This window comes from Colletotrichum acutatum (genome assembly GCF_030867785.1).
Source record: "Colletotrichum acutatum strain CBS 112980 chromosome Unknown BDZ83scaffold_47, whole genome shotgun sequence".
Classification (NCBI taxonomy): Eukaryota; Fungi; Ascomycota; class Sordariomycetes; order Glomerellales; family Glomerellaceae; genus Colletotrichum; species Colletotrichum acutatum.
The window spans coordinates 74,740-99,199 of NW_026849041.1; the positions used below are offsets into that span (position 1 = coordinate 74,740).

The 24,460-nt window shown below is 51.8% G+C and overlaps 7 protein-coding genes across 7 annotated transcripts; 2 read left to right on the forward strand and 5 right to left on the reverse strand.

The window, feature by feature from the left end:
- Nucleotides 1–81: 81 nt before the first annotated feature.
- BDZ83DRAFT_577795 (family 18 glycosyl hydrolase) lies at nucleotides 82–1,416 on the reverse strand (the record flags this gene model as incomplete). The annotated part of the gene is made up of 3 exons (XM_060505053.1): nucleotides 82–258; nucleotides 321–1,112; nucleotides 1,171–1,416. The coding sequence occupies 3 exons, from the start codon at nucleotides 1,414–1,416 to the stop codon at nucleotides 82–84; spliced, it is 1,215 nt and encodes a 404-aa protein (XP_060364890.1).
- Nucleotides 1,417–2,673: 1,257 nt separating this feature from the next.
- BDZ83DRAFT_621467 (uncharacterized protein) lies at nucleotides 2,674–3,141 on the reverse strand. Its single transcript, XM_060508267.1, has 2 exons — nucleotides 3,123–3,141; nucleotides 2,674–3,064 (listed from the first exon to the last, which is right to left on the reverse strand). Exon 2 carries the CDS (start codon nucleotides 3,058–3,060, stop codon nucleotides 2,806–2,808), a length of 255 nt encoding a protein of 84 aa, XP_060364891.1. The 5' UTR covers nucleotides 3,061–3,064; nucleotides 3,123–3,141; the 3' UTR covers nucleotides 2,674–2,805.
- Nucleotides 3,142–4,876: 1,735 nt separating this feature from the next.
- On the reverse strand, nucleotides 4,877–6,453 carry BDZ83DRAFT_671334 (deuterolysin metalloprotease). Its single transcript, XM_060511125.1, has 3 exons — nucleotides 6,063–6,453; nucleotides 5,728–6,013; nucleotides 4,877–5,666 (listed from the first exon to the last, which is right to left on the reverse strand). The coding sequence occupies exons 1-3, from the start codon at nucleotides 6,262–6,264 to the stop codon at nucleotides 5,087–5,089; spliced, it is 1,068 nt and encodes a 355-aa protein (XP_060364892.1). The 5' UTR covers nucleotides 6,265–6,453; the 3' UTR covers nucleotides 4,877–5,086.
- Nucleotides 6,454–9,006: 2,553 nt separating this feature from the next.
- Nucleotides 9,007–10,621, reverse strand: BDZ83DRAFT_752225 (general substrate transporter; the record flags this gene model as incomplete). The annotated part of the gene is made up of 2 exons (XM_060514168.1): nucleotides 9,007–9,679; nucleotides 9,744–10,621. 2 exons carry the CDS (start codon nucleotides 10,619–10,621, stop codon nucleotides 9,007–9,009), a joined length of 1,551 nt encoding a protein of 516 aa, XP_060364893.1.
- Nucleotides 10,622–12,387: 1,766 nt separating this feature from the next.
- Nucleotides 12,388–12,997, forward strand: BDZ83DRAFT_621471 (uncharacterized protein). Its single transcript, XM_060508268.1, has one exon. The coding sequence runs from the start codon at nucleotides 12,744–12,746 to the stop codon at nucleotides 12,963–12,965; it is 222 nt and encodes a 73-aa protein (XP_060364894.1). The 5' UTR covers nucleotides 12,388–12,743; the 3' UTR covers nucleotides 12,966–12,997.
- A 1,561-nt stretch (nucleotides 12,998–14,558) lies between these two features.
- On the reverse strand, nucleotides 14,559–15,486 carry BDZ83DRAFT_577667 (chitosanase; the record flags this gene model as incomplete). Its single annotated transcript, XM_060505042.1, has 3 exons — nucleotides 14,559–14,828; nucleotides 14,883–15,238; nucleotides 15,315–15,486. The coding sequence occupies 3 exons, from the start codon at nucleotides 15,484–15,486 to the stop codon at nucleotides 14,559–14,561; spliced, it is 798 nt and encodes a 265-aa protein (XP_060364895.1).
- Nucleotides 15,487–22,074: 6,588 nt separating this feature from the next.
- Nucleotides 22,075–23,380, forward strand: BDZ83DRAFT_621491 (uncharacterized protein). Its single transcript, XM_060508269.1, has one exon. It carries the CDS (start codon nucleotides 22,267–22,269, stop codon nucleotides 23,062–23,064), a length of 798 nt encoding a protein of 265 aa, XP_060364896.1. The 5' UTR covers nucleotides 22,075–22,266; the 3' UTR covers nucleotides 23,065–23,380.
- Nucleotides 23,381–24,460: the final 1,080 nt, after the last annotated feature.

The following is a 24,460-nucleotide window of genomic DNA, read 5'->3' on the forward strand; positions in this document are numbered from 1 at the left end:
TGTACTCCATAGATGATGTTATTGCAACTTGTCATCGAGACTTTTTATCTAACCAATGCACGCTCAACTGCAACCACTCCCTTACAAGCCGACCGCAGAGCGGATGGCGTTGATGAGGATGTTGTTGTAGTCACCACCAGCCTCCCACATGGCGAAGCCAGCCAGCTTGTTGGATGTGACGTAGTTGCCCTTGGCGGTCAGCGACTGGACGTTGTCGTAGGAAACCCAGACTTGAGCAGTCTCGTTGTAGAGGAAAGGCTAGTTATCAGGTTAGGTCATATCGAAGGATGAGATTCAGGATAAGGGATGGGGGAGCTTACAGTCTGACTGCAGTTGTCGTATCCGGTAGCAATGCTATCGCGAGGCTTGCCCGTCTCGTCGAGGAACTTGCCCTCCTTGATCATGCTCCAGAAGGTGTAGGTTCCACTGGGAGGCGAAGCAGCGCCGCACTCATCGATGGATGGGTCGTCGTCCCAGCTGCTGCCCTGGAATCGGTTGGTGCTGTTCTGGACGGGGTAGGCGTTCAAGACACCAGGCGAGGAGAAGGCGCTGGTGGAGTTGACGGAGAATCCATGGCCATAGGCACCGACGGCGAGAACGAGCTTGTTGGCGGGGATACCGGCGCCGATCCACTTCTCAACGCCCTCCTTGATACCGCCCTGGTTGTTGCGGGCATCGCACGTCATGGCGAGGGGCGCGTTGGGACCTCCGGTAGCAGCCCAGGCGCCGTAGATGTCGTAGCCCATGACCATGAGGTAGTCGAGGGAGCTGGCGAAGGAGGAGAGGGTGCCGTTGGTGCTGGCAACATCGAGGGCGTTGTTCCAGGGGTTCAGGCTGGTGGCGGCAGTGAGGTAGAGCTGCTTGGTCTGCTTCTGGCGGAGCTCGGTGAGGAAGGAGGCAAAGTTTGCCGTGTCGTCCTTTGCGATGGTGTTGCAGCCGAGGCCCTGGCGGTTGGGGTACTCCCAGTCAAAGTCGAGGCCATCGAGGTTGTACTTTTCGACAAAGTCAAGACAAGTCTTTACGAAGGCGGTTCTGTTCTCTGCGCTGCCGAAGGCGGTGCTGAAGTAGCGGCTGCCGGTCCAGCCTCCGATGGAGACGAGGGCCTTGACATTCTGCGGGGAGATGTTAGTTACTGTGTTTGATTCTGGGGTTGATCTACGGGCAACATACGTGCTCCTTGGCGGCCGCGACAAAGGCGGGAAGCTGATCGGGAGCCGACTTGGTGAGGTTGAGACTGCCGTCGGCGGCGGTCTCGGCGAACGCGTACTTTGCGTCGGTGTACTTGTCCCACGGCATGTCAGAGACGGGGAATCCGCGGTTCGCGTGGTAACCAGCGAAATAGGTGGATGCAACGACGCCAGAAGTGTTGACGTTGCGAGCAGAGTAAGGCGCGGCGGAAGCGCCCACAGCCAACATGGCCGCGAGCGAGAGTTGAGCGAATGACATGATGCTGTTGTGAATAGAAACGAACTAGATGCAAAAGAATGTAGTGAAGTTGGGAAAGATGTTCAGCTCGAGGCTACGCTAACAAACCAGCAGCATTCGGAGATTGGGGTGACGGCTCGGTTTGCTTAAATAACTTCAATGTCGTACGACCCCCTCGCGGCCAACACCAGACTGTTCGCAACCTTACGGCGTTGAGGAACCCTCCCTACGGAGCACTACAATAGAGTTTACCACAGCCCCATGTTGACGAAGCAAACTAATTGCTTTTCTGGGGCCGCTGGGACCAACGTCAACGGCAAACAGGCGCGCGAATGACTCGGAGCAGGGGGGCTGACGACCACTGCCGGCAGGGATCACCCAGGTGCCGCGAACCCCAAGGTTTGGTCTGATGTTCAAGTTTTCTTCCTACGAGTTGTTCAGGTTTCTTTGGTGCTCAAGGCTGCAGTATGTCTAGGTGCTGAACGATATCGGCATGTTCATCTTGATAGGCTTACGAGGTGCATTCGTGCTCCATGCAGTCAGATATACCCCTGAGCCCCGAGCGCCAAAGACGGGTTCCCGAATTCTGCGCGTCTGCGACTCTGCGGCGGCAGCCCTGTCGGTATGCGAGAGTTGCGAACCTGCACCCAGCACGAACCCCCTATTCTTACTACGTAGAAGGGCGGGCCAACAACAATGGAAGGTTTGCCTGGGTTCCATTCGAATCCAGGGATGCCTCTTGCGCCGGGCCGCCCGGGACGGAGCTGGGCACTTACGTCTTGCTGCGCTGCACTGCATTCAAGCAACGGGAGATCGGACTGGGCGAATGACTGCCATATTGGGTTTTCCCAACTTGGGCTCTTGGGAAGTCTTGGCCTCTGGGGGAGAGGGGAGCATGGCGCAGTGAGTGGCCACGAAGGCGCGGTTGACAAGCCCGTCTATAGAGTTACGCCTCACAAAAGATGCCGTGCTCTCGTGGAAATGCTGGGGATTGGTTGAAGGGGATGAACTTTACTATGTGACGGAACCCTGGGGAGCTGACTGGACGGGACGCGTTTATTCGCCTATGGCGTGTTGGTTGGCTGGTTGGTCTGAGGGAACAGTGGCAATCGGAGTAAGGCATTCTTTCTTTTCTTTCTCTTTCGGTCTTTCGCAATCGCATGTTCGCGAACTATCTTTCGCGAAACTGTCAAAACCCCTTTCAAGGAACAGCGCAGTTGTGAAAGGCCTCCCATCGCCCACCCGTGCCACCCACCCTCCAGAGTCCTTCTCCGACTCTTCCCCCATGGTTTCGTTTCCACCTTGGCGGACAGCAGTTCCTCTGGACCAAAACTTTGTTTTTCTTAGTGTACCACTGTAACGCCAAAGCAGCCTGTCCTACTAGGCCGTACAGAGTGAGCGAGTGGTTGAGCGGGCTACCGAGGTCGAACATTCTGAAACTCTGGCTAAAAGCATTTCGTGCGTCTTCGACGTTGGTTGGTGCCGTGCATTGCAGCCAGCGTTACATGGCGGCGGCCTGGGGGTGCCGACCGGCGGTTGACCCTCCGATCGGGCGAACGAGAACAGCCAACAGATCATGAGGGGTGACAAGCTGACAGCAGTCGGATCGTTGAACTTGATCTTGGACACTTGCATTGTGGTTCGTCTTTCATAGATCAAACCATAAACGGCCGTTACTAGCCTTACACGCACAATAGACGCCCAGTCGGCCGGCGCGACGCCGCCCGCCGCCAGTCTCTTGGGGCCCCGGAAGTGCCGTTTCCCACATGCAAGGGCGCTTTTGTTATCCCCGCTTTGCCCCTGAGAGCCGCTTTTTTCTCTTTCCACTGTGTCTTTGCGCAGTGTGAGCTGAGTCAGCCTCCAGAATTGAGGAAGTTCCTCTTTTAGGGGAGGGGAAATTGGGAATAGCTACGTTCCCAGTCCGGTCGCAAAGTCATTTGGCCACTCTTTGTTTGGAGTCTTGGCGACACATCGGAAAATGATGAGGCCAGCGTTATTTTCCGGTGGAGGCGATCATATTTGATTGGACCCACAGAGCAGCTTTGAAGTCCTTCTAAAGCCGATTATTGTGATAAGTTGCGAAAACGAGGCGTGTTTTTTCTGCCTTCAGTGCGATTGTGCGTCACGCAAGTTGGGGAGAATGGTTTTAGAGCGCAATAAGAAAGATTTGGCTCAAAAGACCAAAGAAGGAGTTCCTAGTTGGAAGACTCTGGCCACGAGATACGACCACCAACTTACCGCTCACACGTCTTTCAAACTGGGTCTGTTGGCTCTGGGTCCATGAGAGCTCAGGCGACGGCTGTCATCGTCGCAACTGAAGAGAGTCCTAATCTACCTTGTTGGTAATTGCAGGGCTCGACAAACATTTCTCAAAAGTAGGGTATGTCGAGCTTGCCTCTTTGTTACGAGCATCAGAGACTGCATTGATATTTTTGAATCGCTAGCATAGGTATTTACTAGTGAAGCTTTGGTCTCTGGTCTCTGGTCCGAAGGTCACTGTGGTGCAATTTCACGATTTTCCTATTGAATCTAGAGTTCTCTGCGATGCTCTGAAGATCCGGTACATCGATTCAGGTGCGATTATGGATGGAATACGAGATCGGGTTCACGGTGATGCTGGCAGCCAGATGGGGCTGCAATTTACTAAGCTTTGTTGACACAGAAACAATACTGAACCTTGTAGATCATGTCTATTTCCAGCAAACATTCGGCGGGAAAGCCCTGTTGATCGTCCAGAGTTCGGCTTTTGGAAATATTCGCAACGGCATTCAACATAAAATCCTATAAGGCCGTCTTTTCCGTGCTTGATGTTCAATATGTACACAAAGTTTACTACGCAAGAGAAAGCTTGTAAGCTCAATGGCCAAGTAAGGTTTCGGCAAGGTGTAACTGCCCAATATAGTTTATGAACTTTGCGGCTAACGCAACTTCACCACCACACGCCCAATTGATAACTGTCGGTCTTGCCATTCCCCATCCGGTCAGCTTCATGGGCTTGTAAGATTGTACATCTGAGGTCATAGTTAGCACGATTGGCGCCAAGGAAGTGACATGGAAGCGCGAGTTGCTCCAGGGGGAGACCACCAATGCATCATGGATGAGCCAATGTCGCGACTGAACGTTTTTCTACTACAAGTAGGCTGGTCGGGATGTTGAAATGAATGAGAAACCTTCTGAAAACAAATGATCGGTAATCCGCGAGATCTGGAGAGTTTGAGGAGAAACACTTTGAGAATGAGCAAGGGCGCATTCGGAATCAGACCAGAAGGACGTAGGAACTACAGCCACAAGGACATATGCTTGTTCGTATTCCTTATTGAGAAACCATGGTGCCTGGTGACGTCTAGGATTCCATACGTCCACAAGCTGATCAGAAGGAAACCTCTTTTACGAGCGCATATCTCACCGTCGAACAATCACTGGCGATAGTTAAAAGATCTCAGGAGTTCAACCGTTACTTCATAGGCTACTTCTAGCACTCAGCTCACATCAAGCCATTCACCAATCAAGCTCCCCGGGCATATGAATATCCCGCAGTAGTTCCCACTCTACCCGGACCGCCAACTGAATTATAGACATTGAAAGAAGGAAGGGCTCTCATCCCCAAAAGGAGACAGTGCCCAAACCAAACTATGCATGTGCGCCGTATCGACGAACACACTTAGCCGGTGGTGCAGCCACCGAGGCGGACGCTCTCAGCGTACATCTCGTAGGTGTCGGCGTTGGCAGCAGCCTTGGTGGCAGACAGGGCCTGGGCGGCCGTGGGGCCGTAAGCCCAGTCGGTGGTGCCGTAGAGATGGGTCATCTCGTGCAGCATGCTGCCGGCGCGGTCGTAGTCGTCACCAGAGCACTGAGAGGCGAGCTCGGGGAAGCCCCAGAAGCCGTTGTTGGGGCAGGGGACGATGACGTTGTCCGAGGGGACGGTGTAGAGGAGAGCACTGCCGTCGGTGCAGTCGCTGTAGGTGTCCGTGCAGGAGATCTTGGGGGAGGTGGTCTGCACGCCGGCGACATCGTTGTAGATGGTCTGGACCTTGGAGGCGACCGAGGTCGACTTGAACCAGGTGGTGTAGTAGTAGGACGAGGTGCCCGCAGCGGTGGAGGCGGCCTTGGCCATGGAAATGGCGTCGGTGACGGAGGTCTTCAGGGCAGTCGTCTGCGCGGTGGTGCAGGACGAGTAGGTGATGGCGCGCTTCTGGATGCGGGAGTTGAAGGGCTCCTCACGCTTGCGGGAGATGTGGTCCCTATAGATGTCAGGTTAGTATGAGGATTACTGTTCGCACCGAATGTTGGAATTGGACGTACGCAGCAGCGGTGGTCTGGTCAACAGTGACCTCAACCTCGCCGGAGGTGACATCAGCGCAGGAGGCCAAGTCCTTGAAGGCGGAGGGAATGCTGTCACCGACGGCGTAGCGGAAGCCCTGGATGGCAGTGACCTTGGCGTCGGCAATGCCGTCGAGCTTGTAGCTCTTGGCGGCGTTGACGGGGACGGTGATGGTCTCGCCGGCAGCGATCTTCTGGAAGAGCTTGGCATCGAGGCCAGTGCGCTTGTAGTTGACGAAGATGCCCTCGAAAGGAAGAGCAGTGCCCTCTGATTCTTGTTAGATACTCCTCCAGCGTGAGCGCTTGATTTCACGTACCGGCATCGGTCACCAGGAGATCCTGGGTGGCATGGTCGCTGAAGACGGTGTTGCCCTTGAAGACGGAGACGGCCTCGCTGCCGGTGTTGGTAACGGCGACGTTGACGGTGTGGTTCTCGGCGTTGCTGATCTCAATAGAGAGAGGGCAAGTGGCCGAAGCGGCACCAGCGAGAAGGGCGACGGAGAGAGCCTTGGCAACCATTTTGACCTAGAGACCTGGGGGATGAGGGATGACTGAGGATGGGAGTGAAGAGGAGCACTATGAACATTGTTCGCGGATACTTGGGCTATATAAATACTCGATTTGTTTTCATTCTGTCTGTCGATACCATGATTGAATGGTTGCATGGCCAACATTAACAGGGCTCTGATAAGCCCGAACGGAGCAATTCCTTCGTCAAGAAGGTGAGATCACGATGGCAAGTCTGGAAGTGCACGTCTCCGCCGGTCGTAAATGTGGGCGGTTCACGATGAACCTGGCTAGTCTAGATCTGGCAGGAGCTAAATCGAGCTAAATCAAGCATAACTAGGACATGTCGGGGTAGTTTGAGTCTATTCAAGAAAAGCTTCGGGAACTCGATCCATGTCGAGGAGGTGCGGAAGGCAGAGGGTGGGTAGCCTGCATATTACAAGCTGGCAGAAAGCCGTTGAGCAAATGAAGAGGAACCCGTTAAACAGCAGATAGCATCGGGATAGTCTGGTGATCTCGGTATGTGGGCAACAAGGGGAAGCGGATGGGCCCGATGCAGCGCCGCAAGAGAGGCCGGGGAAACCGGCAATTCAGACGCATGGGCGGTTGTCCCACACACAAAACTAAGCAAGTTAGGAAGGCTGTTGTGGCATTTCGTGCGAAAAGGGGAGGTCCTTAGGTAATGAGCAGGGTATGGCCTGGCAATCCATTGGAAAACAATTAGTATTGTCGCATCAGTTCATATCAAAGGAGCGCCATGTGTGGACAATGCGGCCACGTCCGCTTATACGTTATCAGCGAGTTCCTCGCAACAAGATGCGCGTATGCGCGTAACTTGCCACTTCTGACTGTACCTTGGATCAATTATGGAAGCTGCGTAGCGGGCGGGTGGGCGGACGGGAATATCACCGCCTGAAGGATGAGATGAACTTCAACGACTCGTCTAATCATGAGCCTCGGCAATCGGACTCGGGGCGACTGGTGATGGTCTTCGCCGATGGCAATGACGGATATTCCGCCAGACAGGACTTTTGGCCATGAAGATGACAAGTAAATATGAGAGAATAGGCTGGCTGTACCATGATTCTAGTACGGGCGGAAGAGTTGAGGGGATAGGAGCGGAAACCGGATGGGAAATGAAGCGGATACCACTACTGGCCCCGTCACCTTGCCATTTTGGGGGTCATCCGCCCCGATCTCGCGCCGAGGTTATGCTCACAGACAGATTCACCTCCATCCTGACCTCTCGTTGCCTCCAGCACGTCGTTCTTGAGCTTCTATCACGGCCACAAGAGCAAGCATCAAGTTGAAAATCTAGGCAATCTTGAACTTGATGTTGGATCTAGGTTCGGGCCCTTGAAGGGTGGATCGACGTATGCACTGAAGCCAAGTGCAGCCAAGTGAAGCCAAGTTGAGGCCAAGCCAAGCCAAGACTCTTGGCTGGACTGCTAAGAATCTTGGCCCAACGCGACATCTGTGATCTCAGATCTAGGCTGCAGGACCCGTCGTCAATAGTCCCCTCCGAGATTAATGACTGGGCAAGCCGTCAATCATACCTTGTCGGCAAATGATGTCACCTGCAAAAGGAGTCCAACTGTGACTCCGATGATGCGCCTGCGTCTAGCCCATCGATAAGAGGTCAATCGCAAAGTGTTGGAGTTCTCCTTATCGATCGCGATTTTAGAGACTCGCCAAAGTCCCTTGTTTCTTCTTCCCAAAGTCCTGCAAAAGGCTGTCATAATTAAGTCGTTCTCACACAACGTGGTGTGAAGTCGTCGCTGCCGTTCGGCCACATGAGCTCCCAACAGCCCGAAATCAGTAGTCTTGTAGGCTTTCGCTTCGATCGGATGGATTCTCTGAGCGCCTTTATTTATGTTGCCACATTCTCAAGTGAGTCCTTGCGTAGGGGAAGTTGCATCAACGAGGATGTTTGTTCACCGACCAGATATCCGACGCATGTGTGGTTCTCAAAACAGCCATTTAGTAATTAGGTACGACTTTTGTCTTGAACGGATCAAATTTGGAATAAGACAGACTGCTACTGGGTCTTTGGAGCATTCATGATGGATCAAGTGACATCCAGGGTAGATTGAGCCACTACGGATGAGATTTGGCAGGTTGTTACAAAATGGTCACAATCCAGACGAAACGTTGTTATAGAAAAAGTTTAATTTCGTTGATGTAGGGAACTTTTACAACTTGAATCTCTAGAATATGCCATTTGCCGCGAAAAACTCAGATTACATCATTGCAGGCGTAGGTATTATTATTGATCACCGATTGATCCATTATTGCTTCAGTATCCACAGGCGTTCTTTGACCCAGGGAGTGCCACCCTATCCCACCGGCTGCCGGATGGTAAAAGGTGTACGTCCTTGTCAGAGTAATAACAACTTCCCCATTGATCGGAGCATTCTTCTTTCGCTTACACAGGCCTATCAAAAAGATTGAAACATGTAGAATGAGAGAAACACCAGACACGTCTACCTATGCTTTCTACTAGTCTGAAAGATAGAGAAGGTACTCCGAAACGACACGCGGATGAACGTTAGGAGCGTAGGTCTTGACGCATTTTGGGACTTCAAGGAGACAATGGGGAAAAATCTGTATTGGAATTGGCTCTGCAACGTATCCCGGGTCATTGACGTGGGTCCTTGAGGGCGATCATGAAGGCCCCCCGCTAACGTCGCTGGAAGTGTTGCCTCCTGTCAGCCAATCCTTTGACGACAATCTATATGTACATTCAAAGCGACTTCAAGCTCCCTCTAAGTGGTCTGCCTTTTCGCCCTTTTCGGAGTTGAACTCCTGCGGCATGGCAATCGGTCTTGTTTTGGCATACTTCACCGTAGCCATCCACGAAGCCGACTCGCGGAATAGCAAGTCAATCTCCTCGAGATTTCGCCCCGTCGTCTCAGGGAAGAAGAAGTACACTGTCACCGGCATAGCGGCCGCAATCACGGCATAGACGATATAGTAGCGCCATCCAATGGTATTGAGAGCAACCGGCGTAACCATGATGACGAGGAAGTTGAATAACCAGTGGTTCGCCGTCGAGATGGAGCTCATCGCCATACGCAGACGCAGCGGTGCAACCTCTGTGCAGTAGAGGTAGTTCGCTCCCATGAGGCCGATTGGGATCCATGTATTGTAGAGGAAGATGAAGAAGGCGGCTGCGATCTGAGCAGGGTAATTGTCGGTCCCGAATGATGTTGCGATAGCGAGTGCAATCATACAGAGAGACATTCCTGTGCCACTGACGATGAATGCAGCGCGTCGTCCGAATCGGTCGATCGTGAAGAAGGCGATGAAGGAGGCGAGGAATTTCCACGTCAGGGTTCCGCCGCTGAGAATGCGAGAGTACTGGCTAGAGAGACCGAGGCCTTGTTGGAAAAGGATCGGTGCATACACGCTGACGAGATTGGAACCACTATTGAACGCAGAGTTAGTCATCTTATTGCCAATGGGAATGGGTGGAATTCGGAATAACGTACGCCATCTGTTGGAAGAATTGAAGTGACATGCACAGGCAGAAGCGATACAAAAGCTTGTCTTCGCCCATCTTCAGAACATCCTTCAGGGAAACCTGTGTGCCCTTTGTTTCTTCGAGGGAATACTCGATTCCGGAAAGCTCGGCCTGGACCTCCATCGAATCTGCCGGCAGCGACTTCAACACCGAAATCACAGCGCGAGCTTGCTCTGACTTGCCCTTCATGACGAGCCATCTTGGTGATTCCGGGAAGAAGTAGATCGAGGCCATGAGAATGATGGAGAAGAATACGGCGATGGCCAGAGGCGGGCGCCACGTAATGGGGCCAGAGTGGAACTGGAAGAAGCCGAGATCGATCCATGATTCGAGCATGTAACCTACGCACATGAACACACCGGAAATGACCACTTGTCGGCCGCGGTTGGCAGCAGCAGAAGTCTCGGACTGCCAGACCGGGACGATGGAACTAAGCTGTCCAATGCCAAGGCCGGTGAGAACACGGCCAACGACGAATTGGGGGAGACCAAAAGCAGCTGCCATGAGAATTTCGCCAATGAGAGTCATGACGGCGGAAACGAAAATGATGTTTCGACGGCCATAGATATCGCCGGTCCAGGAGCAAGATAGTGAGCCGATAGTTGCGCCGATGGTGAAGGTGGCGACGATGAAGCCTTGGAGTGTCGAGTTTGCCGATTTCTGGGCACCAGTTGTGTTGACGGTGTCAATTTCGGGGAACGTTTTGACCCAGTCTTCCTCCGTCAGCAGACCACCGACGACACCAATGTTGTACCCGTAAAGAATGAAGCTGGGCGCGATGATGAGGGCAATTCTCAGATTGTTGAGGGCGTTGCCCGTGAGGCCAAAGTACTTCTTGGAACCCATGATTCCTGCAGCTTTCCCGCAAAGAATACGCACACACACGCCGTTACGAACGGATAGAGTGAGCAAGGGGAAACAAGAAGAAGAAAGGAAACAAGATGCGAGGTGTCCTTCTTCTCTCGGTCTTTTTCCATGAGTGTAAGGAGAGACGAGTGGCCTTTTAGCCACAACACAGATCTATGGCCCCACGAAGCGCTTAGATAACTCCATGATGGAGCCGTTTGTGGGAGAGTGCGGAGGTATCCAATGCCTTCCGTGTCCAACGTGGAGAGGAGAGGAGGGTGCGGAGACGTGGGGCCAGGCCGACAGTTCTTTGGGGGGAGAAGGAGGATGCACCCTGGACAACTCGTCCACTCTAGCCGTTTACATCGACCCCTAGTCCACTTCCCCCGGATATATCTGACGAGTCGAAGGCTTCCTCATTGAGGCATCTCAACCACTTGGAACGACGGTATTCATCAGTATGTTCGTGGGGTGCGAAGTGGATTGTCGGAGCCTTCGGAGCTCCCGCCTTGTTGGACCTGGAGGGGCTCTCCGCGTATTTGCGAGGAGAATGAGCGGATTACGACTTTCGAGGCATATTCATCACCTCAAGTCTCATTGGTAGTGCCAATACATTGGATAAAACGTTTCTGCCAAGCTTTCTTCATCTCCGCAAAACCCCAGAATCGCAAACGCTGATGATCCCATTCAGATGAAATATGGTGCTCAGTTGACGTGGGAACTGGGCGGTCCTGAGTCGTTTGGTCCCCTGGTCTCATCTTTTGAGACCTTGGCGACACCTCTTGGCATGCACTCATCATCAGACATATCAACGCGAAGATAACACGCCCCAGAGGCACCTGACACCTTTCATTTTTCGTCGCTGCACAGAGCTATCACAAAGGACGAAACGTCGAGGTCGAAGGCAAAGCGAGCAAAAGGGCCGAAGACTCGAGAGCCTCTTGCATCATGCAAGCATACAGAGATCCGGGACTTCGGCAGAGTATCGACACACTTCTCCTACACACTTCGCGCAGAATGCTTGATTCAGTTTTGAAAGAGGGTGTATCAGTCAGCCAGCCCGACGGTATATGGACTCGGGATGCATACCGAGACCTTACTCTACCTGCATAGATGTAATTCTTTGGGGCCCATCACCTTGCTTGCTCCCGCTACCCACCTCCGAGAAACGCCGCACTTATCGGCCCATGAAGGTGGGGGGAGCGCGAAAGCGAAGGCGCGAGTCAACGCCGTCCGCGGTGTTTCGCTAGGCCGCCGGGCGGGATTCGTCCGGAGTGGATATTCGAACTTGTCCGTGGTGTATTGTTCCTCCGCCAGTCGGTGGTGCGTGCTCCCCATTGTTCACGATACGTTCAATCGAAAAAGCAAAATTGAAGACTTTCCTAAAGGAACATCTTCGTGATGTCCTTGATAAAAGTGTCTCTGAAGTTGTGTTTGCCTTGATGAGGCTCAAATGAAAACCAAGAGTTCCTTAGGGCCTTGGTAGAACATCCAAGCAATTGTATGTGGCTGCCAATTACTTAGTCTTGGCTTCTGCCAAGAACGCCTCAATACTCATTGAGCCTCAGCCAATGCGGCGGAATGCAACCCCCAAGACGCGCCACGGTTTTGAAATGCGCCGGCAGACAGGCATTGCGCAAGTACAATGGCCCTTGGTACTTGGCATCTGCATGAACCTAGTGAGTCTAGGCTGAGATCTAGCCCAGGCCCACGCGTCATGAGGACTACCTTAGGACTCGGGGAATGGGCGGTGTGTATGTGCAAGACAGTGACAAATCTTGTGCCTCATGAAAACGTCAGGAATTGGCCAATGGCGGCGCAATGTACGGATGATGTCCCCTCAATGCTTTCGTCCTGAAGGCTTTCTTCTAGCATCCATCAGTTTTCTTAGTCTACCTTGGATCATGAGCGCCTGAGCGAGAGCGTCGGAGCCACGGCACCCTTGCCGCAAGCCGCGCAAACCTCTGAGAGTGTGCTGACGTGTGAATGTAACAACTTCATTCGTTGGATCATTCCAACGAGTCTATCAGCGAAGCCAAAGACGGCGACATAGAAACTGTGTCATGGACTGAATGAACCCAGGTAGATATAGACACTGGGTGGCCATAAAAAGGCCACGGAAATGGCGAATATAGTGGCGCACTTCTCAGATGGCTGCTACCAGGTATACTCAGATACTTTGTCGGCTGCGGTCAGTTTAAGGTCGCCGCGGAGAAATAACCCTAATCTCGCGCAAAGTTTACGTCAGACTCCCCGGGCAGTAAGCCTCATCGAGGTCTCAGTACTGATCGCATCATTGATCCACAGGTTTTATCCGAAGTTAGATCAGGAAACAGTTTCTTAAAATGGCCGCCGGTGCACACGTATCTTCTGTTGCAAGTCTCAAGCATCTCTTCAACATCTACTTTGATTCAAAGACCGACTCTACGTCGCGAAATCAAGCGACACTATTTCATGGGATCAGGATCAGTTTGATGAGCATTAAATAAGAAGAAGATCTATTGCTGCTCCATGGTACCAGCATTCAGGACCTCCATAGACTTCAAAAGATGCGTACGTGGAGTCATGCCTGTATGTTCAAGCGAAGCAAGTCACAACAATCACTGGAAGTTTACAAAAGGTGGACGATGCCCAAAGTGGGTTTCATCATTGATGCAGCTTTCTTATCCACGAGCATAACAGGGCATTCCAGGAAATCACCATCCAAGATTCTCCCGAGGCTCACCTAGATACGCCGCATCAGGAGTATGTCGCTAGCCCCATCAAACGTTACGTTGAAATATCAACGGTAGACTGTTGAATGCTAAGGGATTATAAGTGGTGTGTCGAGAATGACTCAGGACACGGTAAGTTGCCCTAGAACCTGGCACTTTGACGTTTTCTCCCACGATAGAACCAAAGGCCGTCTTAATTCATTTTATTTCCTCGGGAAACAACCTACCCGACATTATCCATGTTATAGGGCAATAACGTACCTTGAATGGATATGGAGAGACTTGAGTGCTGGCTAAAACGGAAAATAATTCGATGCATCCTGCTTAGGCAGCCGGTATACGGTGATTACTATACCCTCTTCATCATCACTAGTTCCGCAAGATGAGCAACTGCCTCCCAACGCCCCTCATTTCGACAATGGCATCACCCCTTTCGAAATCTCGGTGCCTAAATGACATCATATGTGAGGAACCGTCTCTTTCGGCCCGATAGATCATCGCTGCATACGACCATGTTATATGACAGTCGGTTCTAGAACCAGTTGACAGTTGCGGCTATTGGTCTCAATGGAGTATGCTGTCTGATCACCACTTGTTTGTGATAGCCGCCCGCGCTTGTCCGGAGCAGGGACTTTTGTTCTGAACTACCTATCTCAAGCCATCGAAGGAACGGTATGCTGCAAGCCTCTCCTCCCTTTGTCTGTACATACTTTTGTTTCAACTTCAGGGTCCAATAGTCGAAATAGCGCGATGACATTCACCCCACATACAGCGATGATCCGGGGTATAAGCCGCATTCAGAATGATGCGTCACCGCGACAGCAAGCCAGAAGCGTATGAGAGGCATCCAAGAAAGGAGGCAGCTATCTATCAATGAATACTATGATTCAAACGGAATTGGTGACGCATGGCGGCCTTGGATGATTGTGCTTCGAACGCATAGGATTCCAAAGCGCGAGACGAGTTTTTTGGAGCTGTGAGGAGGGCTGGGCGCGAGCCTGTCCCAGGGAACTATGCAATTTCGACGGATTCACATGTCCAAGGATCAATTGCCATTATTCAGGGGTATGGTCAAGATATCCAGATCCTCTCCCAGAGTTTCCATCAAGGCGGAGAGAATGCGCATCCTTCTTTGATTGTATTGGTACAACTAAAGTTGCATCATGCTGCATGTGCCTATGGCTATCTGGTGGATTTTACCAGTGTTAAGGCGAACCTGAGGTTCAAGCTCGGATCCTCTTGAGAAGACGATTGCCGAGGGCCGAGATACTGCCTTCAAACTCATCGTAGGAGCCTGCGGCCCACTTGGCACCCTGAGCGCCAGGAACGGCGTCTTTGCCCGGGAACGCAATGTAGAGTACATCTGTTTGGTCATGTCCAGCATTGCCATTCATGCCAGTTCCAAAACAGGCCGTGGCAAGAGAAATCGAGGCTTCACCGACCATGGCTTGGCTGCCATCATCGCCGTTAGTGTCACCCCAGACGCCATAGATCTACGGATTCCAAGTTTTAGAAGCTGCACCAACAATAAAGGCAAACTCAATAACGAAGGGTATAGGGGATAAACTCACAACTTGGTTGTTGCAGACAACGGCCATGATGCTCAGGGGCTCAATGCCGTGCTTCTTCGGGTCGAAGGTAGGCCAGCCGGGCTTGGATCCATCGTTGCCAAAAACAACGTAAGGGTGAACATAGGCGTTCAGGTCCTTGATCCCAGCCTGGTAATCTTGAATTTCGGACTTGAAAGACGTTTGCGACTGCGTGTCGGTCGAAGAACCGCATCGGCCGTCTCCATGAGTCTGTGTACCATCGCAATCAATGTCCATGTTCGTGAGGCGACCTCCCGAACCCTGGATGTAGACTACATTGTAATTGCTCAAGTAGTCGCCACAATAGCTGTAATCTGTGATGCAGACAATTTGCTCGTGTTAGGGTCGCTGGGCATTCTATCGGCTTGGGGCATTTCTCGGTCGACTCACCTCCTTTGCCGCCCTCCTTGCTATGAAAGCCGGTCTTGAGGGTGTTGGAGCATTGCTGCCGGCCACGAAATTGGTCGTAAAAGGCCTCAACGTTAGCTGGAACGTCTCTTGCCGTCGCAGGTACAGCTAGCAGCGTGGCGAAGGCACACGCGTAGGCGAAATTGTGGAACATGGTGGTAACAGAAGGTTGGCGAGACTTTAATGAATGGAGTGTTTTGAAGCTGGTGAACAGATTGTTTGATCGAACAGCGATGAAGTTTCGTTTCTTATAATACTATTTCCTGCACTGGACTTCGGCCGAGAGCACTCTAATCCAAGTTCCCGAGCCCCTGAGTCGTGTAAGCCACGCCATGATCAGCCTAGCTTGGAATATGTTTTTATTAAAAGACCTCTCTTTTGTCGCTATCCCAGGGTAACGTTCACTTGGAACAATAGGCTGCAGATCTCAGTCCTTCACATGTATAGAACGACGACGAAAAGAAGACTTCCGGCATTTCCAGATGCCATTGTCTATTCTCACGCTGAATTAATTGACCAATGAGCAGAGCTATGCGCCGTCTAAGGGTTGGATTAAAATTTCTAACCATGAAATCTACGAGACGAATAGCGCCCGAGTCGTACATTGAAACGTGTGATGTCAAATGACCATGTGGAAACCAAGTGATGCAGGAAACAATTCTCGTTGGTTGTAACCAGTCCTTTGCAAAGGACCAACTGACTCCTCTGTCGATCCGGAATGATGACTTTCCAAGTAATAGAAGTTCAACTTGGACGGAAGAGGAAATCTTGTTCATGTTCCCGGCCGGGATGTCTAGGCAGCCAGATTGAGACTTGCTCGAGATTTGTTCCACAACCAAGGATCGCTCTTTGGCGGGCCGATTGTCCTTGCTTACCTAGTCTGTTTCACTAGCCTGAAAAGACAGGTTGAAAACGATTGAACGGATGTAAGACAGCCGGGACTGCATCAATTGTCAATTATCCCATACGGTCTGACAAACCCTCAAATTCCGTAGTAGCGGAAGTGGTAGCTTCGGGGACTTTAACACCCGATCGTTCTATGCATTCAATAGTTTTTAAATTTCACGAGTCGCAACTAACGCGTATCAACCAGCTGATGCATGCACGCACAGTGGCGTAGTTTACCTATACTATAGTCGTTGTGGGAGTGGGTACTGTCAAAAGCTTTGAGGGCTTGAGATGGCAGTTGAGCGACTGACTAGTAAAGACTTGGAGCCAACCTTGAATGACAACGTCAGTAATCCCAGCTTCATGGACAAAAAAGGAAGGTACATGTGGGATACCGGATGGCTAGCCAGCGGTCTTGCGGGCATTTGATCCTATGGGTTGCGACGCAAACTAGTTGAGGACACGAGAAGTAGGCCATGCCGAAATCAAGCCTTAGTTCATCGAGAGTCAGTACACGATCACCAGACCTCTATCAACGGTAGCTGGCAGTGCAAAACAGGATTACTCATCGCTCTCGAATCGAAAAGCACAGTTGAAAGCTTGGCATGTCTTCAGCCGAGTATCTCAACAGATTACTTATAATCAAGCCTTACTCCCAGTTTACGTGAATCTTTTCCAACAAACTTTCTCCATCAGTCCTTTCAGCCACAGAAATACCACCTCTGACTTCGCTATATATCTTGGATCAAAAGTCAAGGTCGACTATCTATACACAATTCTTGCAAGATGCTCTCTTCATTGCTCCCGAGTCTTCTTCTTGTCTTGGGTGCGTCTCAGGCTGTCGCCGGCGAGGCAATCTCAGGCTCTCACACGAAGGGCTCGATCTTCATGTTCGGGGACGCAACTGCCTGCCGCAATGTTTTCTGGAAGTCTGGCGCCTGTGGTCTCAGTACTTACTTTGCCAACTCGGTCGACCGCAACCTACCACTAGTCGCGATGCTTCCGGCATATTCGAGCCGCACGGTCAAGCGCAGAAGAACAGGCTCTGTGGCAAAGTCATCACACTGACGCACAAAGGTGTCACTCGAAAGGCTGTTGTAGCAGATCAAAACACCAGCAGCGAGCAGTCTATCGACATGTGCCTGGACACGTGGCAAGCATTTGGAGGACACGACAATGATGGGACTCTTCGCAAGGGCATCGAGTGGAGCATCGCAATTTGATGAGCACACCTTCAACATCGTCGGTTTGGCGGAAGGAACTGTCACTTCGGCTCTTTCGCGAGACGGATAATCTATCATCATGAGAAGAGATTAGAACACTGCGACGGTATCCAAGACATCCAACTTTGGACTGAAAAACTTTGATAAAGACAAATTCCATCTAATTTCTTCCTCAACTTAACCTAAAGGAAAGCTTCCAGCCCCGAAGGAATGTTTCGTAGTACTCACGCTGCCAGGAAAGCACTTTTTCTGATCCAAACCGAGTGATAACTACATGCATCTTGCCCGTACGTCGTAGATCATGGAAGATTGTAAGAGAATATCATTAGAATAGTTAAGAGCAACAAACAACTGTGCTAAGAAGTAAACGCGGCCACAACATAATCGCCTCACATCCATTCGTTTCGTAACCCTCTCCAGTATGAGATACACGCTTGATAAAGAAGTCTCAGTCTCTTTGCAAGCCTAACTCCAAGCACTAGCCTGATGTTACACCACATGTAGTCTTGGGAACCCCATACTCAATTCTTAGTCATTCGAATTATCACAGATTCAAACTTAAGTCTGAAACAAAGCGGTATTGAGACAGGCGACGACCGAGTCTCCGTTGGTAGCAGTCGAGGACAAGCAAGTAAGTGCAGCTCCAACAGCGAATGGACCAAGGGCAGCTGTGCACAACGGCAGATCGACGACCAGCTCCGCTGCAGTATCACCTGCCAAGGCGAGACAAGGCTCGGGCAAAGTCGAGATACATTGCGTACTGAGAGCAGTCGTCAGGCAGGTCACAATGTCCTGTCCAACACTCAGAGGGCCAATGACATCGGTAGCAAGACAGGTTGCCGCGTTTCCAACGCCGTAAGCGCCAAGAGCTGCCGTACACACCGGAATTGCCGCAATAAGGGCGATGCCGTTGACAGAGGCGAGACTCTGGCAAGGCTCAGGGACCGTGGCGCAGACTGAAGGCGTAGGGGCCGCAGTGGCAGTCGGGCAGTAGGCAGAGTTGGTGATTGTGACCACGCCAGATTGGAGGCCAAAGGCAATTTCGAGACACTGAATGATGCTCGTGCCCGTAGTAGATGCCGTGATGGTTCCCGTTGCAAGACAGGTCGCGGCACTACCAGCGGCGAAGGGACCAAGGGCAATGGTACACTGGGCCACATCTGCGACGAGAGCCAGACCGTTGGACGACGCCAGATCAGTACACGCTGTCGGCAGGGTGGAAATACAACGCCCTTCGAGAGCGGTGAGAATGCAGCTTGCGATGTCCGAGCCAGCGGTAGTGAGACCCACGTTGGTTGCAAGACATGTCGCAACGTTCCCTACTGCATATGGACCAAGGGCCACGGTGCAAGATGCCACAACCGGCACGAGAGCGAGACCGCTGGTGGTGGAGAGTGAGGCACAGGCTCCGGGCAAGGCAACGTTGCAGTATTCTAAGGTGCTTGTTGCCGTCACGACGCATGCAGAAACTGTGGAGCTCTGCGAGGTTGTGGTTGTTGGAGTTCCCGTCAGCGTGCTAGAGGAAGACTCAGATGACGAGCTAGACGAGGACGAGGATGAGCTTGACGAGCTAGATGAGGACGAAGTCGCGCTCGAGGAGGACTCGGTTGATGAGCTAGATGAAGAAGGAGTTGCGCTTGAGGCCTCAGAGCTTGTGCTTGAGGAAGATGAAGATGTAGCAGGCTCAGTCGAAGTGGTAGATGAAGACGAGATGGAACTGCTAGGGTCGGTAGAGGTTGAGCTTGACGATTCAGAAGACGGAGAGGGGGCGGTAGAGGACTCTGAGGAGCTAGAAGTAACGCTCGAAGAAGTTTGCGAGGAACTGCTCGGGTCCGTAGAGGTAGTGGTTTCTATGACAGAGGTTGAGCTCGCAGAAGTGGACGTCTCACTGGAGTTCGTGGCTGGGTCAGATGAGGTAGCTGACGACGGAGACGGAGTTGTGCTTGAAGCTCCAGAACTGGCACTTGCAGAAGTCGTAGGGTCAGCTGGAGTGAAGATGATGACGGTTCCAACAGTAGCAGTGCCAGTAGGAGCGATGGAAAGCGTGGAGGCGACAGTGCCAGTCCAAGGACCGCTGATAGTTGTGTAAGGGCCCGTGAAGGGAGTCTCAGCGGTGTTGGGAAGAAGCACGAGCTGGGTTCCAGTGGCATCGGTTCCAGACGGAGCAAGCGTAACTGTAGTCGGAATAGTACCAGTCCATGGTCCAGTCAGAGTTGTGTAAGGACCAGTGAAAGATGTAGCAGCGGTTGTGGGAACGAGAACAATTTGAGTTCCGGTGGCGTCTGTTCCAGCCGGAGCTAGGGTCACCGTGGTGGGAATAGTCCCGGTCCAGGGGCCAGTCAGAGTCGTGTATGGCCCAGTGAAGGAGCCAGTCACAGAAGTGGGTGTCAAGACGATTTGAGTTCCGACCTGGTCGGTTCCTTGAGGCGCGAGGATGGCAGTGGTTGGAACTGTTCCAGTCCAGGGACCAAAGATGGTTGTGTATGGCCCGGTGAAGGGGGTAGTTGTTGGGGAGGAGGTAGGCGTCAACACAATTTCAGTTCCGACTTGATCGGTACCCTGAGGTGGGAGGTAGGCGGTCGTAGGAACTGCGCCAGTCCAGGCTCCGGTCACGGTGGTGTAAGGGCCAGTGAAGGAGCTCAAGCCCGCGGATGTCGGCAAGAAGACAATGGCAGTTCCAGTTGGGTCACTTCCCTCAGGCGCTAGAGACAAGGTTGTTGGCTGGAGTCCAGTCCAGGTCCCCGTGATCGTCGTGTAAGGCCCGGTGAAGAGAGCCGGTGCGGCAGTAGGGCTTAGAACAATCTGAGTGCCTGTCTTATCGGTACCACGGGGTGGAAGAGTGACAGTCGTTGCGGTGCTTCCCGCCCAGGCCTCGGTGAGCGTGGTGTAGGGCCCCGTAAAGACACCCAGAGCGCCAACCTGTCCAGATGACTCGGGACCGAAAACAATGACGGTGCCTGTCGGATCACCCCCAGCCGGGGCCAAAGTCAGGGTCTTGGTGCCCTGACCAGACCACTGACCTGCAGTAATAGTCGTGTAGGGCCCAGAGAAGGCATCATTGTCCGTGGCCGCAGGAGTACAGATGATCTTTGTTCCGACCTCATCGCCAGCCTTAGGGGGGATGACGATGGTGGTAGGCTCAGAATCAGGGCCGCCATGAGCAGTAAGTGTAGCGTAGGGACCATCGAATGTAGAGACATAGTTTCTGAGGCAAACCAAGCGTTAGTATGGTCCAAGGAAGTAATGATAGGGGAAGACCATGAATAGGCTTACACAGTAGAGGTGTGAGTAATGGTACTGGTGACCACAAAGTCCGACACAAGGAAAGTCGGAGCGTTGGTGATGGACAAGACAGTGCCGGCAACACTCAACGTCGTGTTGGAACAAATATCGGCGCTAAGATGAACAGGGATCTGCTTGACCATTACGTAGGCCTGGACAGTCACTGGGTCTCCAGTGGGAGCCAGGCAGCTAGAGGTAGCCGACGCAAGCTCCGGGGCCAGAGCCGAAGCCAGGGCAGTGGCAAGCGCTGTTTTCCGTGAGGCGCGCATTGCAGGAAAAGAGGTGAAGAAAGTGTTTGCTGAAATTGAAGGGGTTCAAGTGAATGACAAGATGCAAAAGAGAAGATAGCGATGGTATTATTCTCAATCAGCTCGAAGATTTCATGTAGTTTATATGTGAATATCAAGACAGCAATCATGCAACCGTGTAGCTGATACTGAATAGAACTTACTCAGTCTTTCTTATCCGTTGCATTCCGTCTTGTCAAGCCGTAACGTCGAAAATGATTGAACTGGAACGCATGCGGAGAACTACACTCAGCTGCCACTGTAGCCAAGCAAACTATTCAGAGCATCTCGGCTAGAGAATAGGAATCTACAGAATTCTACACATCGTACGAGTGATACGGGAACCCCGCCCTTGCAAACCAGGGACCAAGAACGTGCATGCTCTGAGTCTAGACGCGCTTCTAAATGATGAAAACAGCATGATCTCGACTTCTACAGCTTGACGTCTTATTCTCAGCCCTCGGTGTCATATCTCACACTTTCCCTCTTGGGTCGATGTTTTTCCAATATCCAATAACAGCGCGGTACGTTGTCCAGTACCGGCCGTAGTTGCCGACGGGCGAGTATGTTGTGGGCCAACATCGAAGCTGAAATTGAGAGACACAAGGATTGCTCCGTCCTCCCTAGCATCATCCCGGCTGAGCATCACTCCACCACCAAGAACACCAATCATTCGACATCCAGCTACGAAGAGAAGGGTCCAAGACGAAGATCCTCATTTCTGTTTGAAAACGGTCTAGAACACCACTTGCGGCGCTTGAGCTCCAAAATAATACCTCACCTCTGACGCGATGTCACAATATTCACTTCATCCCATCTACGTTGAGGTCTCTATATGGACAAAAGAGTTTTGAGTCGGATCTCTCAGGCCATTCCCCGCTCGAAAGTTCTAGGATTGCTGTCAATTGCAAACGTTGACCTTTCCCAGTCCGTCAAATCTTACGCAGTCGGAATGGAGTCAAAGTGCAAAGAAACATCACAAGATATCGTCGGCTAGGTCCCGTTGGCTGCAGAACCATCGAGAGCCGGATACAGACAATTTTTGATTGCTAAAGAAGTTGTCCGCTTTGGGCTGTTGATAAGGGAAAACAACAATGATCACGTATGGCAGCCTATATAGACTGTCATATCCAAACACATTCTGAGGCCATTCAGATTCATCAGTCCCAAGTCTCAACAACCTACCTTACATTGTCTCTTCATTCCTTTGCCGAAATTCTATCTCTTTGATTGCCCTCCTTGCTTCACATCAAAATGCAGCCGCAGCTCTTGTCCTTGTTTGTTGGATTTGCCCTTGCGGCCCCTCATCTTGGCCCTAGAGACGATGGTTGTGGCGCGATCGTCAGCTCTGCTGTGCCTATCACCGTCACTGTTGTCTCTCCAGTGCAGACAGTTACTGTCAGTACCTACACCGAGAGTTCAAGCTCAGATGCCTCTCATACGGCAATCCCTACCGGCTCTCCCGGCTCTCCCCCGGCGTCTGCCCCTGGGATTTCCGAGACGCCTCATGGAGCCTCCCCGTGGAGCAACAACACCGCCTTGCCCAAAGAAACCTTCATCGTTACTCTCGGGCTTTCTACCCCGAGTGCGATCCTCCCTACCTCCTCCGCTACGCCTGAAGTCCCACAGTCAGGGGTGGGAGAGCAACCTGCACCGTCGTCGCCGTCTGCATCAACCAAATCTGGAAGCTTCAATGCCAATGCTGCCAGCTCTGCCTCTCAGGGCTCCGAAACTCGCGGCCAGAGTTCATCGCCTCTGGAAACAGCATCCACTGAGGTCGGCGGTGTAGAGCCAATCACCATCACAACCGTGATTCCCATCACGCTGACTTCTCAGAGTGGAAGTGCCCCACTGCAGACAGATAGTTCTTTGTCGACAATCACTGGAAACACCTCAGCAAACGCCCCTTCGCAGACGAGTCAAAGTGTGCAATCCCAGACGCCTGTTCAGGTCTCGGCCTCGACTGGATCTCAAGCAGCTTCGTCTCTCTCAGTTACCAAGATGTTCCTGGTCTTCATTCTCTTGGCTGTAGAGGGATTCTTCATCTGCTAGTCGAGGTGAATGTTCCTTGAGAAATGTGGATAATATCGAAGGAAGTAGAAGAGAAGAGACAATTTCGCTGTGAGGGAGTTGTACGGTTGTAGTAATGGGTAATGGGGGCTAAATAATGCGTGGATGCGTCAGTTTGCTGGTCAGTGGCCTGTCGTTGGTCCGAGTCAGAAAGCCGTTGAAGCTCGGGTGAGACACCGGTCTCATTTTGTGGCAGTTTTTCTTCATTTTGTGGGGTAATTAGCCTTGGAATCGTTATCATTAGCTCTACCATTTTTAATCTATCTGGCTAGATATTTCCGGTATTCCGGCATCCTGACCCTTGTCGAGCTGACTTTGCCATTTTGATACTAAGACATGGAAGCTAGACTAGCCCTTGTGAGCCAAGGGAGTCGCCAGTCCCCACACTGAGTCTTGGATTTCTGCTTGCGACAGAAAGATTGGGCAGAAATGAAAATTCGAAAAAGTATTTCCAGGACGAGGGGGTTTGGCAGCTGCCTTATGTGAGGTGCGTGAATTCGTGGCTTGTCGTGAAGTTTGGAGGGTCCATAGAGGGCCATTTCAGGAAGGATGGGTCAGGCACTATTTGAACACCTCCACCATGGTTATGGGAGACACTTCGTGTGAGCGCGAAGTTAGCGTTTCCGCGGGCTAGAACGCCCTGAAGGGCGAGAAGCGGATCCCGAAAGTAAGGTACGCTAGCAACGAGCTACTTGTGCCTAACTTCTGATCGTCAACATCGCATGAACATGATGTGAACTTCAAAGACGGAGGCGCCTGAGACTGGAGTCAAATGGGTTTGGGTTCAATCGCGTATCATCAATATTTAGAACAAGACCATCCCTCAATGATTTGATACGAGCAGACCATAGCAACTGCAATGTCACACTTAGTAACGTCTACGCATCACAGGCAGACCAATACGAGGCGACTTGTGTCCATTGTCGTTGTTGGAATATCGACAGAAAAGGGTCCACATGGAAAGTGGTCGGGGCCGTTGGAAACGGCTCTTCCGCCACCTATTCCCATCTCGGAGGAATCCATGGGCTTCGCCCGCTTCTCGTTTCTTTCACATACCAAAACTTGCAGTTCAATACCAGATTATAGAGCTTTGAACCAGCCGAAAAGTGGTGCCCCGCTGACGTGTATATCAACTGTCGCCAACCTCGTAACTGTCTATGGATGATCACATCCATCCATTCCCGATACCAGCGATAGTCTAGTGAGGAGGATGTTTCCTCGTTGTTGAATTTGAAGAATTCCCCTTCGAGGACTCCCTTTTGATCTTGGAGCGATATGTAAGTCTCTAGGATACATTCTATTATCTTTTGTTTTCGAAACGACATATCTGTCAGTATATTAGACATGGGGATATGTTCGCTAGCCGCATCACGCACAG

Bases quoted from the DNA above. Each gene is read 5' to 3' on its own strand.
- BDZ83DRAFT_621467 (XM_060508267.1), bottom strand. From the start codon at position 3,060: ATGCAAGTGTCCAAGATCAAGTTCAACGATCCGACTGCTGTCAGCTTG.
- BDZ83DRAFT_621471 (XM_060508268.1), top strand. From the start codon at position 12,744: ATGGCGAATATAGTGGCGCACTTCTCAGATGGCTGCTACCAGGTATAC.
- BDZ83DRAFT_621491 (XM_060508269.1), top strand. From the start codon at position 22,267: ATGCAGCCGCAGCTCTTGTCCTTGTTTGTTGGATTTGCCCTTGCGGCC.
- BDZ83DRAFT_671334 (XM_060511125.1), bottom strand. From the start codon at position 6,264: ATGGTTGCCAAGGCTCTCTCCGTCGCCCTTCTCGCTGGTGCCGCTTCG. The intron at 6,014-6,062 runs GTACGTGAAATC...AACAAGAATCAG, and splicing joins TCTCCTGGTGACCGATGCCG to AGGGCACTGCTCTTCCTTTC. The intron at 5,667-5,727 runs GTACGTCCAATT...TGACATCTATAG, and splicing joins GACCAGACCACCGCTGCTGC to GGACCACATCTCCCGCAAGC.